Below are 13653 nucleotides of genomic sequence, written 5' to 3'. Positions count from 1 at the left end.
AGAGGATGAGATGGCTGGATGGCATCACGGACTCGATGGACGTAAGTCTGAGTGAACTCCGGGAGATGGTGATGGACAGGGAGGCCTGGCATGCTGCGATTCATGGGGTCACAAAGAGTCGGACACGACTGAGCAACTGAACTGATGTATCTCTCAAAGATAAAGACTTAACTGAAAGAAAAAATAACATACAAAACATTGAAACCATAATACTATTATCATATCTACATTATTTTTAAAAACAGAGATCTATATATTTTTTTCAAGGCATCATCAGTAAATTCTGATCAGGTAGGCAGTGAGCCCCACTGTGGGGACAGCTGCCCTGTTAATAACATTTTCAAACTATCCTGATTTTTATCCAACTTTCCACTTTAAAAGACAAATCCAAAGTACTTAATTAAACAAATCTGCATCTCTGCAAGTCCCAGTAATTCAGATTGGCATCTCTCCCTTTTTTCCCCCCCTAAAACCTAAAAAGATTTTGAACTTGGAGGGAAACAAAACTGTGAATTATTTTCCTTGGTGGTTAGGAACAATCTTACAGTGTGAATTTAGATACAGGCTTTCTACTTGTTGACAAGGAAAAAAAGAAAACAGTGAGATTGCAGCTCTTATGTTTTGAAGTGTATATATTCATATATGTGAAAGAGTCTGTTTATTTGTATCTGTGATCAATGAGATGCACGTTCCAGGAGAAGAGAAGCCTGGTTCTGTTCACTTCTGGGTCCCAGTAGTGCAGCGCACAGTAGGTGCTCAACTCACTTTCTGTTGCATGGAGTAAAAATCTGAACAGTCATTTAATCCCCCCCAGTCTTAAGTATCTGAATGCTATGGCTAGAACTTTTCTAATGAGCTTGTCCAGAGAAGGCAAAAAGGAAGAAACTCTTATTGAAGTGCTTCATTCTCTGACTTTTTAACATCAAGGAGCAGGCGATGTCAGCCCTGCTGCAGCGAAATATTAGAAACCCAGCTGGAGCCATGGGAAATCATTGTTGCTGGGGAGGCGGAGATGGTCCCCCACTGATACTTTGAGTCTCTGGATCTCTGAGATAGGTGGCATTTCCTTCAAGAAATGATTCAGGTATTCTACTGGAATCTCCCTCAGACAAAGAATGCTATTGACCAGACACTGAGCTGGATGTATCAGGACTTCATCAGTTCAGTTCAATCGCTCAGCGGTGTCCAACTCTTTGCCACCCCAGGGACTGCAGCTCACCAGGCCTCCCTGTCCATCACCGACTCCCGGAGTTTACTTAAACTCAAGTCCATTGAGTCAGTGATGCCATCCAACCATCTCGTCCTCTGTCGTCCCCTTCTCCCGCCTTCAGTCTTTCCCAGCATCAGGGTCTTTTCAAATGAATCAGTTCTTTGCATCAGGTGGCCAAAGTATTACAGTTTCAGCATCAGTACTTCCGGTGAATATTCAGGACTGATTTCCTTTAGAATGGACTGCTTGGATCTCCTTGCAGTCCAGGGGACTCTCAAGAGTCTTCTCCAATACCACAGTTCAAAAGCATCAATTCTTCAATGCTCAGCTTTCTTTATAGTCCATCTCTCCATCCATACAAGACTACTGGAAAAACCATAACTTTGACTAGATGGACCTTTGTTGGCAAAGTAATATCTCTGCTTTTTAATATGCTCACTAGGCTGATCATAAATTTTCTTCCAAGGGGCAAGCGTCTTTTAATTTCATGGCAGCAGTCACCATCTGCAATGATTTTGGAGCTCCCCAAAATAAAGTCTGTCACTGTTTCCACTGTTTCTCCATCTTAGCTGGGACCTATGTTTGGGGCTCATTTGATTTTGACAGTGACCCAACTGAAAACATATAATCTTGCTTATTAAGATAAACTGCCTACATAAGAGATTTACCTTTTAAGATAAATCCCCCCTGAAGCCCACATTGTAAAAATCCTCAGGGAATAATTTTTCCTGCATATTTGTCCCTCCTGCTGTATAACATGAGGTAAGCAAAGCAGAACCTCTCTCTTTGGTTCCTAGAGCAGAGCGATGCATCACGTTTACCACATTTTAGGAGCTGGGGGTAGGGGAGCAAGGTTCAGCTTTGTACAGGATGGTAACATTGAGAGTCCAAGAAATTTTAGATTCATGGATTATCTGTCAGAAATGAAATGGGTTTCGGTTGATACCTACTACACCAATGGACGATTTCTTTCTGCTAGGCAGTGTGAGTGATTAGGAAAGTAATTTTAGTACAGTCTTGAGCCAAAGAGAATCCTGATCCCCAGTCCAATGAAGGTTCTAAATATAAATGCTTTTAGATCATACCCTCTTTTAGTTTGGCTAATCAAGAGTTGATATATGTGTGTGTGTGTATATATATATATATATTTTTTAATGTTACTAAAAAGGCCCTTGATTAGTCTCAGTGCAAAGGGTTTGGGGAAATAGACAAAGAAGGTGCCAGATTGGGTTGCTGCTTTTTTTTTTTTTTTTCTCAATAAGCTTCCCCTCATGGCCTCTTGACCCTTGATCCTGGATATGTCATCTTTCAGGGGTGATTTTTTTTAATCTTCTGAGAACTTCCTGATTTAGGAAAACCAACCTTGAAGCCTTCATATGAAGCCTTTTGGTTTGAATCCCTTGGGTTCCCTTTACCAATATCAGCTCCCATCTCCTGCTTCTTTGGACTTTGCTGCTAAACCTCATGGCTGGGAACTTCTTCAGCAATCTGTCCTTGAGCTGCTGGAGTCCCTTCATCCAGACTTACGGAGAGCAGGCAAACCAGGGAATTCACATTTCTCCTGGGTGGTCGAACAAGGACTGTCTAATGCTGGGCTACAAAAACCCAGCGCCCTTGGTTAGAGACTGGAGCTCCCAGGGCGCTGGGACAAGGCCAGCATTTTACCTGACTGTCCTTTATTTCCTTCTCCATCCAATTTTCTCCATCCCTTATTTGTCTCTCCCGGGAGTGCTTTGTAAATCCATCACTGGAGCAAGCATCTGCTTCTGAAAGAGCCCCCCTAAGACACTCCTTTCGTCCTGAATCAAACGCTCCTGTTTTATCTAAAAGAATCTAGAGTCAAATATGGATACTGCTATCTAGATGATAGAGGAGAGGAAGCTTTTACATTATTTATTTGTTTATTTTTACCCTTGGCTGTGCTGCGTTTTCATTGCTACACGTGCGCTTTCTCTAGTTGCCGTGATCCACGGCTACCTTCTAGCTCAGCGCGCAGGCCTCTCCCTGCGGCGCCTTCCCTTGCTGCGGACCACAGGCCCGGGGCGCACGGGCTTCCGTAGTTGCAGTGCTCAGGGTTGTTTGCCTTGCAGCGCGTGGGATCTTCACGAACTGGAGATCGAACCCGTGTCCCCTGCTTTGGCAGGCCGATTCTTAACCACTGGATCACCAGGAAAGCCCGAGAGGAAGTTTGATCTCCCTCAGATTTTATGAAAAGAATAGTAACGATGTTTACGTGTTCTGTTCTTTGCAGAGTTGAAGGCCTGTGTCCTGAGGTTGGTGAAAGGGGACATTTTCAGCACTGTAAATCCAGGACAAAATGGGGAAAGTTCAAGAAATAAATGCAGCCTTTCAGTGAATGCCTCCAGGGCTCCAGGCACTGTGCAAAGTATACACATACCAACTCATCTCATACTCAGTGTTAATCTGCAGGAGATCAGTAAGGGGAAACTAAGGCATGGAGCATTTCAGTAGTTTTCCTGATCATACAGCTAATAAGTGGCTCTATCACTTCAGACACAAGAATTTCCCAAGGTTGGGGAGCTTCCAAACCATGTCCTGAAACTTGGGAGTGATTGGAGATGGACCTCCAAGAGCGAATCTCCCCCACCCCCATAAACTGCCATTTAACACAGACAGGACCTCCTCGTAGCTTGAAGGTGATCAGGACAAACACTTTGTCCCCACCGGAGCAGAGAGGAGAGCATTTTCCTGCATCTTGCCTTGCCTGGTAAACATGGGGAGGCAGGGGTGGGCTGAAGGTGGGGACTGTCATTCACTGCTGCTCGGAGAACAAAGCATGCCTGACATTGCAGGGAGAGCCCCGGGAAGCATTTCAAAAGCGCCACTGAAACTAGACAACCTTTCAATCCATTTATCAAAGTGTCTGCATTTCCCGTTTCCAGGTAGATGAAACAATAATAAATTTGCGAAGAAAGTTAATCTGTGTCCAAAGCATTTTAGTAAATTAAAAAGGTGCGGGGCGGGGGGGGGGGACAGTGCTGGCTGGAAGGGGGATCTATTGGTTCTTGCCAACTCCTGTTTGACTTACTGTCTCCTTAATAAGTCCTCTTTGGTTTGGTGTTTTGGGATGGAATAATCAGTTGGTTAATCATTTTCCGGAAGCAGGAAAATGCACTTTAGCTAATGCAGTTCTCCTTTCTGAGTCCTAATTATTTAAAAAGGCATTCCAATCTGTAGCCCCACTTTTCAACCAAGAAAGCCTTTCCTACCAGTCTTCTTTTATTTCCCCAGAAAACCCCAGCTCAACTCTCTCTCTCTCAGCCTAGTCCAACCTCATTCCTTCCCTCCAGGGTTGTTTCCCTGGCCACTCTTGAGCGTCTCCCCAGGAAGAGGGAAGCACCAGCCCCCGACAAGCAACTGGCCAGGACTACGCTCTGGGCACCCCGATAGACTTTGTTATTTTTATCTAAGTGTCAGGCGAAAATGGTGGCTCTTGTCTCTCTCAAAGATAGTACTTAACAATAGCTCCATGCTCTGGCATCACGCTGAGATAAACACACTATTAGGAACCCTCACAAAGGCCCCAAGATAATTGTGAAGGGACAGTTACCGAAAATGAAGCACCCAGACCTGAAGCCTCCTCCACACCCCATCAGTAACACCATTAAAGCTGTCAGTTTGTCAGCCCACTAGAGGTATTTATAAAATCAATATACAGTCCCGCAGATAAATGGCAGTGGTACCGTTAGCCAGAGAAAAGAGGCTCCATGGAAAATAAAATTAATAAAATTTACAAGCAGATTGTCATGGGGAACAGCTGAATTCCCTACCATCTACTGTTTTGCTCAAATTGTGGCAAGAGGAAGGCATGGCAAGGAGGTGGCAAGAGCAGTGCTTTAAATGGGGCTTCTGGAATTAGGGGCAAGACTGGGTGTGTTTACAGCAAGAGAACAGTGAATGGAGACCCACGTGGGCACCCCATCCCAGTGCAGGATTTTGTCTGTGTGACCACTTTCGTGGGAGATTGCCTGGCACCTCCACCAGATTTTTCTGCTTAAATAAGACTGTCCTCTCTTCATCCCACTGTACTGCAGACCAGAATACGCATACAATTGCTATCGGTTCAATATACTGGGGTACCTTAAACTCAAAGGGTGAAGGCATTATTGGACTATGGACCACTTCAGCTGGCTTTCAAGTGTGCTTAGAGCTGACCATTCTAAACCTCTCTCCTGTTTCCTCCACCTGCCCCTGATTTTGAGCATTAGCTGTTTGCCAAAAATGTGGCCTGAGCGGTTTCCTGGAGCGGCCACAGCCAGCAGCCAAGCCTGAGAGAGAAGCGGGCAGGGGCTCACTGTCCTGGAGACCAGCCTTCCCTTGGCAGAAAAGACTGGGCCCTTTGCGGCTGCCGGAGCCTCGGGTTCAGCCCAGATGCCTGGTGGAAATTGCCTGAGTCGGATGACAGGACCTGGGCCCCCTTCTCTTGAAGGCTGATGGAGAGCAGGGAAGTGGCCTTGGTGACACTGCCTGACCTCTGCTGTTGTCGTGGGCTTTGTTCAGCGCCCAGACTGCAGGCTGGAGCCCTGCTCATTGAATCAGGCCCAGCCTGGGGAGCTTGCAGCGGGGTGCACTCTGCATCTGAATTTACTGACATCAGTTGCAGGCAGAGGAAACTGGATTCGAGACTGGGAGCGCCCTGTCACTCAGCCCCAAGACTTCCTCTGCGTTTGTCTCTGCACCTGACCCCAACACCAGACCTGGCCTCGGGGCCTCACAGTGGCCCCCGTCTCCATGGGTCTTGAGTTTGGCCCACCGCTCAGAGAGAGTATGGCCACTCAGCTCAGTAGATGAGAGCAGAAAAATGGACACCCCTCTTCTGCTTCCCAGGTTTCCTCTTGCTCCCTGGCAAAATGGTTAATTTAGAGGGCCCAGGTTTTAGTGGAGGATGGTGGTCTGACTTCTCTTTCCAAATATATTTGGAATCGTCTATAGCTTTGGATTAGGTGCCCATGGAAAATCAGCATGAGCATGTCCGTCTGCCTCTAGGGCAGCATGGCAATTTAAGACATGTTCCCTGGGACCCAGTACATCTCCTCAGATGACTTTATATCAAGGACGCAGCCAAACAAGCGTCCTCAAAGTGTGTGGGCACTGGGAAAATTCATCCCAGGGTTGCCTTAAATGGCAAATAAATAAATACCTGACAGCATAGGATCACAGCCATCTACAGAATCAGATGATGTACGGCCATTAAAAAATGTTGGCATTGGCATACAGTTAATGACAGAAACAGATGTTCTCAATATAGTGGGGAAAAAAGGGTTATAGCAGACGATATACCATGAGATCATATTGGTGAAATATATATACATATCACTCCTAATTGGTAACAGTGGTTGTGTCTGGGTAGGACATTGTTTACCTTCATATCTGAAAGTTATTGTGTTCTTTCCAAAATAAGGAAGATACATGTTTGTATATATAGACGTGATTGATACACAAATATATGCTTGATTACTCACTAACACCCCAAGCAAGCTGTGAATGGGGTGTGAATGAAAACAGGTGCATATATTTGGTCCAGCAAAAAAGAAAACTGGAAGGCCGTGAGAAGCAAAACAAACGCATGGGTCTCAGGAAAGGAAATTGAGGCTTTGGGGAACTCCGGGAGTTGGTGATGGACAGGGAGGCCTGGCATGCTGCGATTCATGGGGTCGCAAAGAGTCGGACACAACTGAGCGACTGAACTGAACTGAACTGAAAGAGGACACTGATACAGACTTGTTTCTGAGCAGCTTTGAGACCCAAACTTTGTCCCTTTCCCCTCCCTGCTCAAAACAGCATGGTACGCTGTTAAATACTACATGAAGTACGGTAGAGCCCCTATTTTGGGTGGGTTTGTGGAAATGCAATTTGAATCCATCATACCTATCCCTAAGACAATCCCCAGGAGGCCCCCGCCACCCCGAGTCTCTCAGAGCCCCAGAAAAGCAGAGATGGTATCTCCCCCCACGTCAGAAAATCCGGATGGCCAGGCTGCATTCCCATCTCAGATGACAAAGGCAGAGTCCCTGAGAAGCTGGGGGAGGGAGAGGTGTTGACCCTGCCCTGGGGGAGGGGCGCCATGGGGGAGGGGAGGAAGGGGTCATCTCTGGGAGGTGGCAAAACAGAATTGGGTGCAGTGTGCAACAAATAACCCACGCTTGGCTCGTGGCCTGGAGGTGCGAGACCACCCACAGAGCCCGCCCTGGAGGCAGCCGGCTGCCTGCGAACCATTTCAGCAAGGCCATCACCAGGAGAACAATGTGAGGGCTGCTACCAGCCTGGGGCCTGAAACTAAACAGTCCCCCAAACACTCCTGACCGCAGACGCAGCCACCAGGGGGGTTTTGTTATCATAATGAGATGCAGATAAAGCCTGGCTGGGTCCTTAACGCCTGTGCCTCTTCTCTTCTTGTTTAGAGATCTGAGCGAAAACCAGATCCTGGGAATCCCGAGGAAGGCGTTCCGTGGCATCGCCGACGTGAAGAACCTGTAAGTGATGTTTCTGTTGCTTTGCTGCAGACGGGCTCTCTGGGCAAAGGCGGGGTGAGCGACCCTCGACAGGCAGGCAGCATCGCGCGCCTGGAGCTGCCTCCAGCCAGCTGCCTTTGGGACAGATTGAGGGGTGTGCTGAAGTGGTTTCCAGAATGCCGAGGCAGCTCTTCTTTGATCGTTCGTCCCCAAGCATCAATATAGAGTCCCAGACCCCAGTCACACTCCTGTTCCACAGCAGCCCTGTGGCCTGAGGCTTGACTCAGCTTCTCCCAAGCTCATTGCCTTCTATAAAACGGGGGTGATAGCCTGGTGGGGTATTGGTGCAAATGAGAAAATGCTTTTCATGCTGAGTGCCTCAACGTAGTAAGTGTTCAGCAAATGGGAGCCTTGGTGTTGCTGAAGATCGTGATGGTGAAGATCTCACTGTTATTAAATAGGATCTTATGAGGGAGCATCAGGCCTTATGTGCCAGGATCCTGGGGTAACATAGCCAGACCTACTGCACTAGGCGCTTGGGGCTTTTCTTCATTTTCTATTTTGAAATAAGTATTGATTCATAGGAAGTTTCAAAAGTAGTAGAGCAGTCTGCATACCCTTTCTGCACTCCTGTGTGTCTGCGTCCACACATGTGCGCGTGGGCAGGTCTATGTCATTTTAGGATCCCCTTGCCCGTTACTGCGACTGATGCAGAACTGTTCCATCACCCTGCTTTTGAACTTGCCAAATGACTTTTGTCGCCTCTTGCCTGGCCCCCACTGTTTGCCGCTAATCATGGCTCCTGGGCCCTTCCTTCACCAGGAGCGTGCCTTTGGAATTTTCTGCCTGCCCTCCTGAGCCCATGTGCTTCAGAACCTGAGTTTGGAGAGGGGCACAAAGGGGGCGTTTCTGCCCACTGGCCTCCTGCACAGGCTTGTCTCCAACTTGAAAAGTCTTGAAGGATATTTAAAAAAAAAAAAAACTACTGTAGCTCTGACGTTTCCCCATAAGGACTGCAGGGACTTTGGTGTGCCAGGAAGCTGATGATGGCTTCCAAATACAGGCTGTCTGCCTCCCCTTTGCTGAGAACTGAGCAGAAAGCTTTAGGTGTTTAACATGCAAAGCACACCAGAGGGGCACAGGCATCTGGGGTGAAGGGGCACGGGCCAGAGAGGACTGCGCAGGGGGCTCCGGGTGGGCGGCTGCCAACTGCTTCATCTGCCCAGCAGCAGAGAAGCGCCGGGAAGAGCAGACAGAGGCTGTGGAGACCGTGACTCAGACGGAGCACAAAAGAGGTGGTGCTGAGCAGTGTCCCGGAAAAGCAGGAAAGGGCCAGCTCCCGAAATTTCCCAGGTCAGTGAGAAAACTGAGGACCAGAGAACAGGGACTGACTCAAAGTCAACCATCCTCCTGATTGCTGAGCCCCCAATTATCGTCTTACATACAGAAAGGGATAGATCTATCCTGTTACACGGCTGTACTTTAAAATGAGCCAGTTAATACAAAGTGAATCATGGTGATGGATAAGCAGGACTGTGTAATTACTAACTACATTTTTGAGTCTCAGGCAAGTGGTTCATTCTTAGAGTCATCCTCAATAGTTGCTGGGGTTTGAGGGTTTATTGTCGCTGTTTTCCTCTACTGTCTCTAGTTTCACAAATCAAGAACTATGGACAGGGCCTCCTTCTCCACCTGGATGTGTATCCTGAACAGCAAGGACCTAGGGGGACAGGGGAGGCAAATCAACTCACTGCTTAAAGGATGAATTAATCAACAAAGCGCAAGAGGTTGATTACTGTAATGCTCCTGATCAGTCAGCATGCTTTTGGGGACCAGGACCTCTAAGGCCCAGAAGCACTAGTCATGGTTTCAGGTGAGTTATGGTGTAACTGAGGACAAGAAGTGTGCATCCGAGAGAAAGTCAAGAGTTTTAACAGCCCACAGGAAAATGAGCTGACCAGTGGCCGTGCGTTATGAAGGACTGTCAGAGCTCGAAGAAGAACACTAGCTTTAGGCAGTGTCACCTAAAAGAGAGAGCCGTGACTCTGGTTATCTGCTAGACATGTGCCTGATCCCCAGCTGTTCCCCGTACTGACTCTGTGACCCCAGGGTACAGCACCTGACACTCTGAGCCTGGATTTCTGCACTGTGAGAGGAGGATGAGAATTGTACTTCATCTCCAGGGCTTTTGTGAAGGTCAATGGAATAACACATTTGAATAATACAGTACTATGCTTGGCACTCGGAAGGTGCTTAGAAAGTTGTAGCTAATGTTACCGCTGTCTTCCGCTGTTGTTGTCATTGTGAAGATTTTCACTGAGCCCAGACAGCGTGATGATGGAATTCACAGAGCCAACAGGCAAATGGTGTGTGCAGAGTGGGGAGGCCAGCCTATACAGGTTGCGTGTCAAGGGACACAAGCTGAGCCATCTCCTGAGAGTGGGGGGATCGTGAGCCAGAGTCACAGGTGATCAGGTCAGAAAGAGCTCTGAGGCGAGGTTATAATCGTAAAGATTTGCGCTGAGCCTGGAATCCTAATTGGAACTCACAGAGGGAACGGGCAAATATTGTGTGCAGAGTAGGGAGAGGATGCGCCGGAATACTAGGTGAGCAGGCCAGAAAGAGAGGTGGTGGCCAGGTGGTGGTGAGCCTTGCCTGCAAGGAGCATGCACTTGAGCTAGGTACCGAGAAGGTGGATAGCTTCCGACCTGAAAGAGGTCACGATGAAACGTTCACTCTGGGAGAGGAACCTAGGACAGGAGAAGGTGGAAGAAGGAAAGGGGATGTGGAGATGAGGCTGTGGTCCAACAGGGGGGATCAGGGCTCACAGGCAGGAGTGAAAGGAGGAGTCCCACAGTAAGATGCCAGGGAGAACCAGGGCAGCAGAGGTGGCAATCGGTGAGTTATTAGACTCAGGAAAAGAAGAGGAAAAGGATACATTCCTTATTTAGATGACACAGAGAATGATGGCAAGTTCTCATTGTCACTCATCCATGCAGCCTCAGATGTTTTCTGAGCTCCTACTAAATGCCAGTTCTAGGGGAAAACGCAGGAAGTAAGATATGTACCTGTGAGCTCTGCCTTCTTGGAGCTCCCATTCCACAGAGATTGAAAGATCAGGAGGAAGATCGAGGCTGGAAGATGCTGAATTGAGTGTAAAGTAATGTCAAATCTTCCACAAAAGGGTGGAGCACCTTTTGTGTATTAGGAAATTGGTGAACTTGACCTCCCTGTTCTTGCTGGTTCTCTGACTTTGGTCTGTGGTCACAGCTGCATCTCTGGCTTAACTCAGAGGGTGTAAAACTCAATCATCTTCTAGCCTTAAGAGAAAATGAAGTGTAGGTAATCAGAGGCCTGGGGCTTCCCAGGTGGCACAGTGGTGAAGAACCCGCCTGCTGGTGCAGGAGACACGGCTTCGATCTCTGAGTCAGAGGATCCCCTGGAGAAACAGCAACCCACTCCAGTATTCTTGCCTGGGAAATCCCATGGACAGAGAAGCCTGGCAGGCTACAGTTCACGGGATCACAAAGAGTTGGACATGATTTAACACTCACACATGCAGGCACGCAATTGAAGATATAGGACCCAAGCTGTGGAGCAAGGCCAAGAAAGAAGCATCTGAATAAAGGTTGGTGGCTATAGCTGTACATTTAAATATGCATCACTACATGTGAAATAGGAGTCAGTTTGTAAAAACTGTTTGTATAAAACCTGTGAAGGGAACACCCTACTCCAGCCACACCTCACTCACCCAGTTGTAGATGGTCTGTCTCGTGAGTGACAAAGAGAGAATTTTAACCCTCAGGAACGTATACCCCTGCCATCGATCTGAGAACCACCTGCCAGGGAACGGAACAGTCTTCTACTATTACTTAAGCAAAATAGGAGATGATAAATTATTGCAGTATCAGGTTGCCGATTCTTGATACTATTAAGAGGAGAAAATCAAGGACTGGCTCTTTGTGGTTTATGATTCTGTAGTCTTGTGTGGATTTTCTTCGCTTGTCCTGACATTCCCTTTCAAGAAGGAAGAGACTGTGTTACCCCCATTTTCCAGATGACAAAACTGAGTTTCAATTAGTGTGTTGCGTTTAATTTCGTAAGTCAGCAGACCCCATTGGGCCTAGGCCTCTGCACTTAGTACTCACCCACCCATCTTCTGGACTCAGTCCATGGACATTTCTGTCTAGCAGCTTGCTCCCCACTCAGCCCCACCAGCAGAAGGAAGATGGAAAGTAGCCCATGGGGCTGCTGGCAAGCAGAGGCCTGATTCATTGTCAGAGCTGAAAGGACCATGGGAATGTTTGAACCTGGTGGGGATGAGGAGGCCCCGGCGTCATGCTGGTGCTGGGGGGATTTAGTGCCCTGCCCCCACCCAGGCAGCAGAAGGAAACCTGGATTTGCTTCCTGCTTCTCTGGAGAAAAGAAAGAATGCGATTAGCTCGGGATATGCCTCTATGCAATTACTCAAAGCTGGTTTTATGGGCTGATCCTGCTACAGTGCCTGCCTGGGAGAGGACAGGTTCTCTATTTAAAGAGAGACAATGGTTCTCATTAGTTGTCTATTTTATACATAGTATCAATAGTGTATCTATGTCAATCTCAACTTCCCAGTTCCTCGCATCCTCCCCTTCCCCCTTGGTATCCATACGTTTGTTCTCTCTGCCTGTGTCTCTATTTCTGCCTTGTAAATAAGATCTTCAGGGGCTTCCCTGGTGACTTAGACAGTAAAGAATCTGCCTGCAATGGGAGAGACCTGGGTTCAATCCCTGGGATGGAAAGATCCCCTGGAGGAAGTAATAGCTACCCACTCCAGTATTCTGGCCTGGAGAATTCCATGGACAGAGGAGCCTGGCAGGCTCCAGTCCATGGAGTTGCAAACAGTCAGACATGACAGAGCAACTGACACTTTCACTTTGATACCAAGATAACCAATGAGAACCTGCCGTATAGCATGGGGGACGCTACTCGGTGCTCTGATGACTTAAGTGTGGAGGAGATTGAAAAAAGAGGGGGTATATGTATACATATAGCTGATACGCCTTGCTGCACAGTAGAAACTAACGCAATACCATTATAAAACAACTGTGTGCATGCGCTCAGTCGCTTCGAAAGCTCCAATAAAAAGTTTTAAAAAATAATAATAAAAAATTAAAAGTAGAATCTTCACCTTTAACACCCAAAAATAAATAAATAAAGAGAGACAGTAAGATGGCTAGATTGCTCTGGAAAAAGAGGCATTCAGGCATACCGACCTGTAGATAGACCAATATTTGACATGCCAATGTTCCCTGCCTTCAATATGCAAATACCATGCTAGGGATCAGTGAAGACCCAGAGAGGAGAAAGAGGGGAGAAAGTGAGAAGAGAGAGAGAGAATCGTAAGACATAGAAATAGGGGGGAAATGAATTGGAACAAAAAGAGAGATGACAAGCCACAATCCAACAAAGCGTAATAAGAAAAAGACAAAACCAGTACAGATTGTTTTTAAAAATGTCCCCTTGCTCTATCTTTCTCAGCAGTTATGTTTTCCTCTGTTTTTCAGTTTCTATTTGCGAGGACTCTGTAGGACATGCATTCCAGAAGGGAAAATCAATAACCCCTATCTCTGCCAGCTAGCAGAATTTGGAATTGACGCTTTCAAAACAAAGCTGGGCAGGAGGCCTTTGTGTTTCCTAGTTAGTCTGAGTTGCTGCACTGCCCGAGTCTGCCCTCCCGCTTCCTGAGATTAATGAGGGCTGTCTCGGCCCCATGAGCAGGCAGTAATCTTGTGTGAGGGTGAGGGAGGGGCAGGGGCCGCCCATTGGTTGGTGGCATCTCTGTCTGCTCATCTCAGCTCAGTTCAGTCATTGCTGCACCTGGCACAGAGTTCATGCTGTTGGCCGTGCCCTGTAAGACTACATTGTCTGGGCCCTCTCTCGCTCATCTGGTGCTTCTCACACACACCCTGAGCTTCTGTCTGCACTGGA

At 47.5% G+C, this 13653-nt stretch overlaps 1 protein-coding gene across 1 annotated transcript in view; it reads left to right on the top strand.

Annotated features, from left to right (window-relative positions):
- Nucleotides 1-13653, top strand: part of SLIT3 (slit guidance ligand 3) — a 719548-nt gene that overhangs the window by 469176 nt on the left and 236719 nt on the right. Inside the window, exon 5 of the mRNA XM_018065519.1 lies at nt 7633-7704. Within this exon, the coding sequence (XP_017921008.1) occupies nt 7633-7704 (72 nt within the window). The remainder of the gene's footprint in view (nt 1-7632; nt 7705-13653) is intronic.

The sequence above is a fragment of the Capra hircus genome, chromosome 20 (assembly GCF_001704415.2).
Source record: "Capra hircus breed San Clemente chromosome 20, ASM170441v1, whole genome shotgun sequence".
Taxonomy (NCBI): domain Eukaryota; kingdom Metazoa; phylum Chordata; class Mammalia; order Artiodactyla; family Bovidae; genus Capra; species Capra hircus.
The sequence above is the reverse complement of the archived record's forward strand: the minus strand, read 5'-3'. Positions and strand labels throughout refer to the sequence as shown.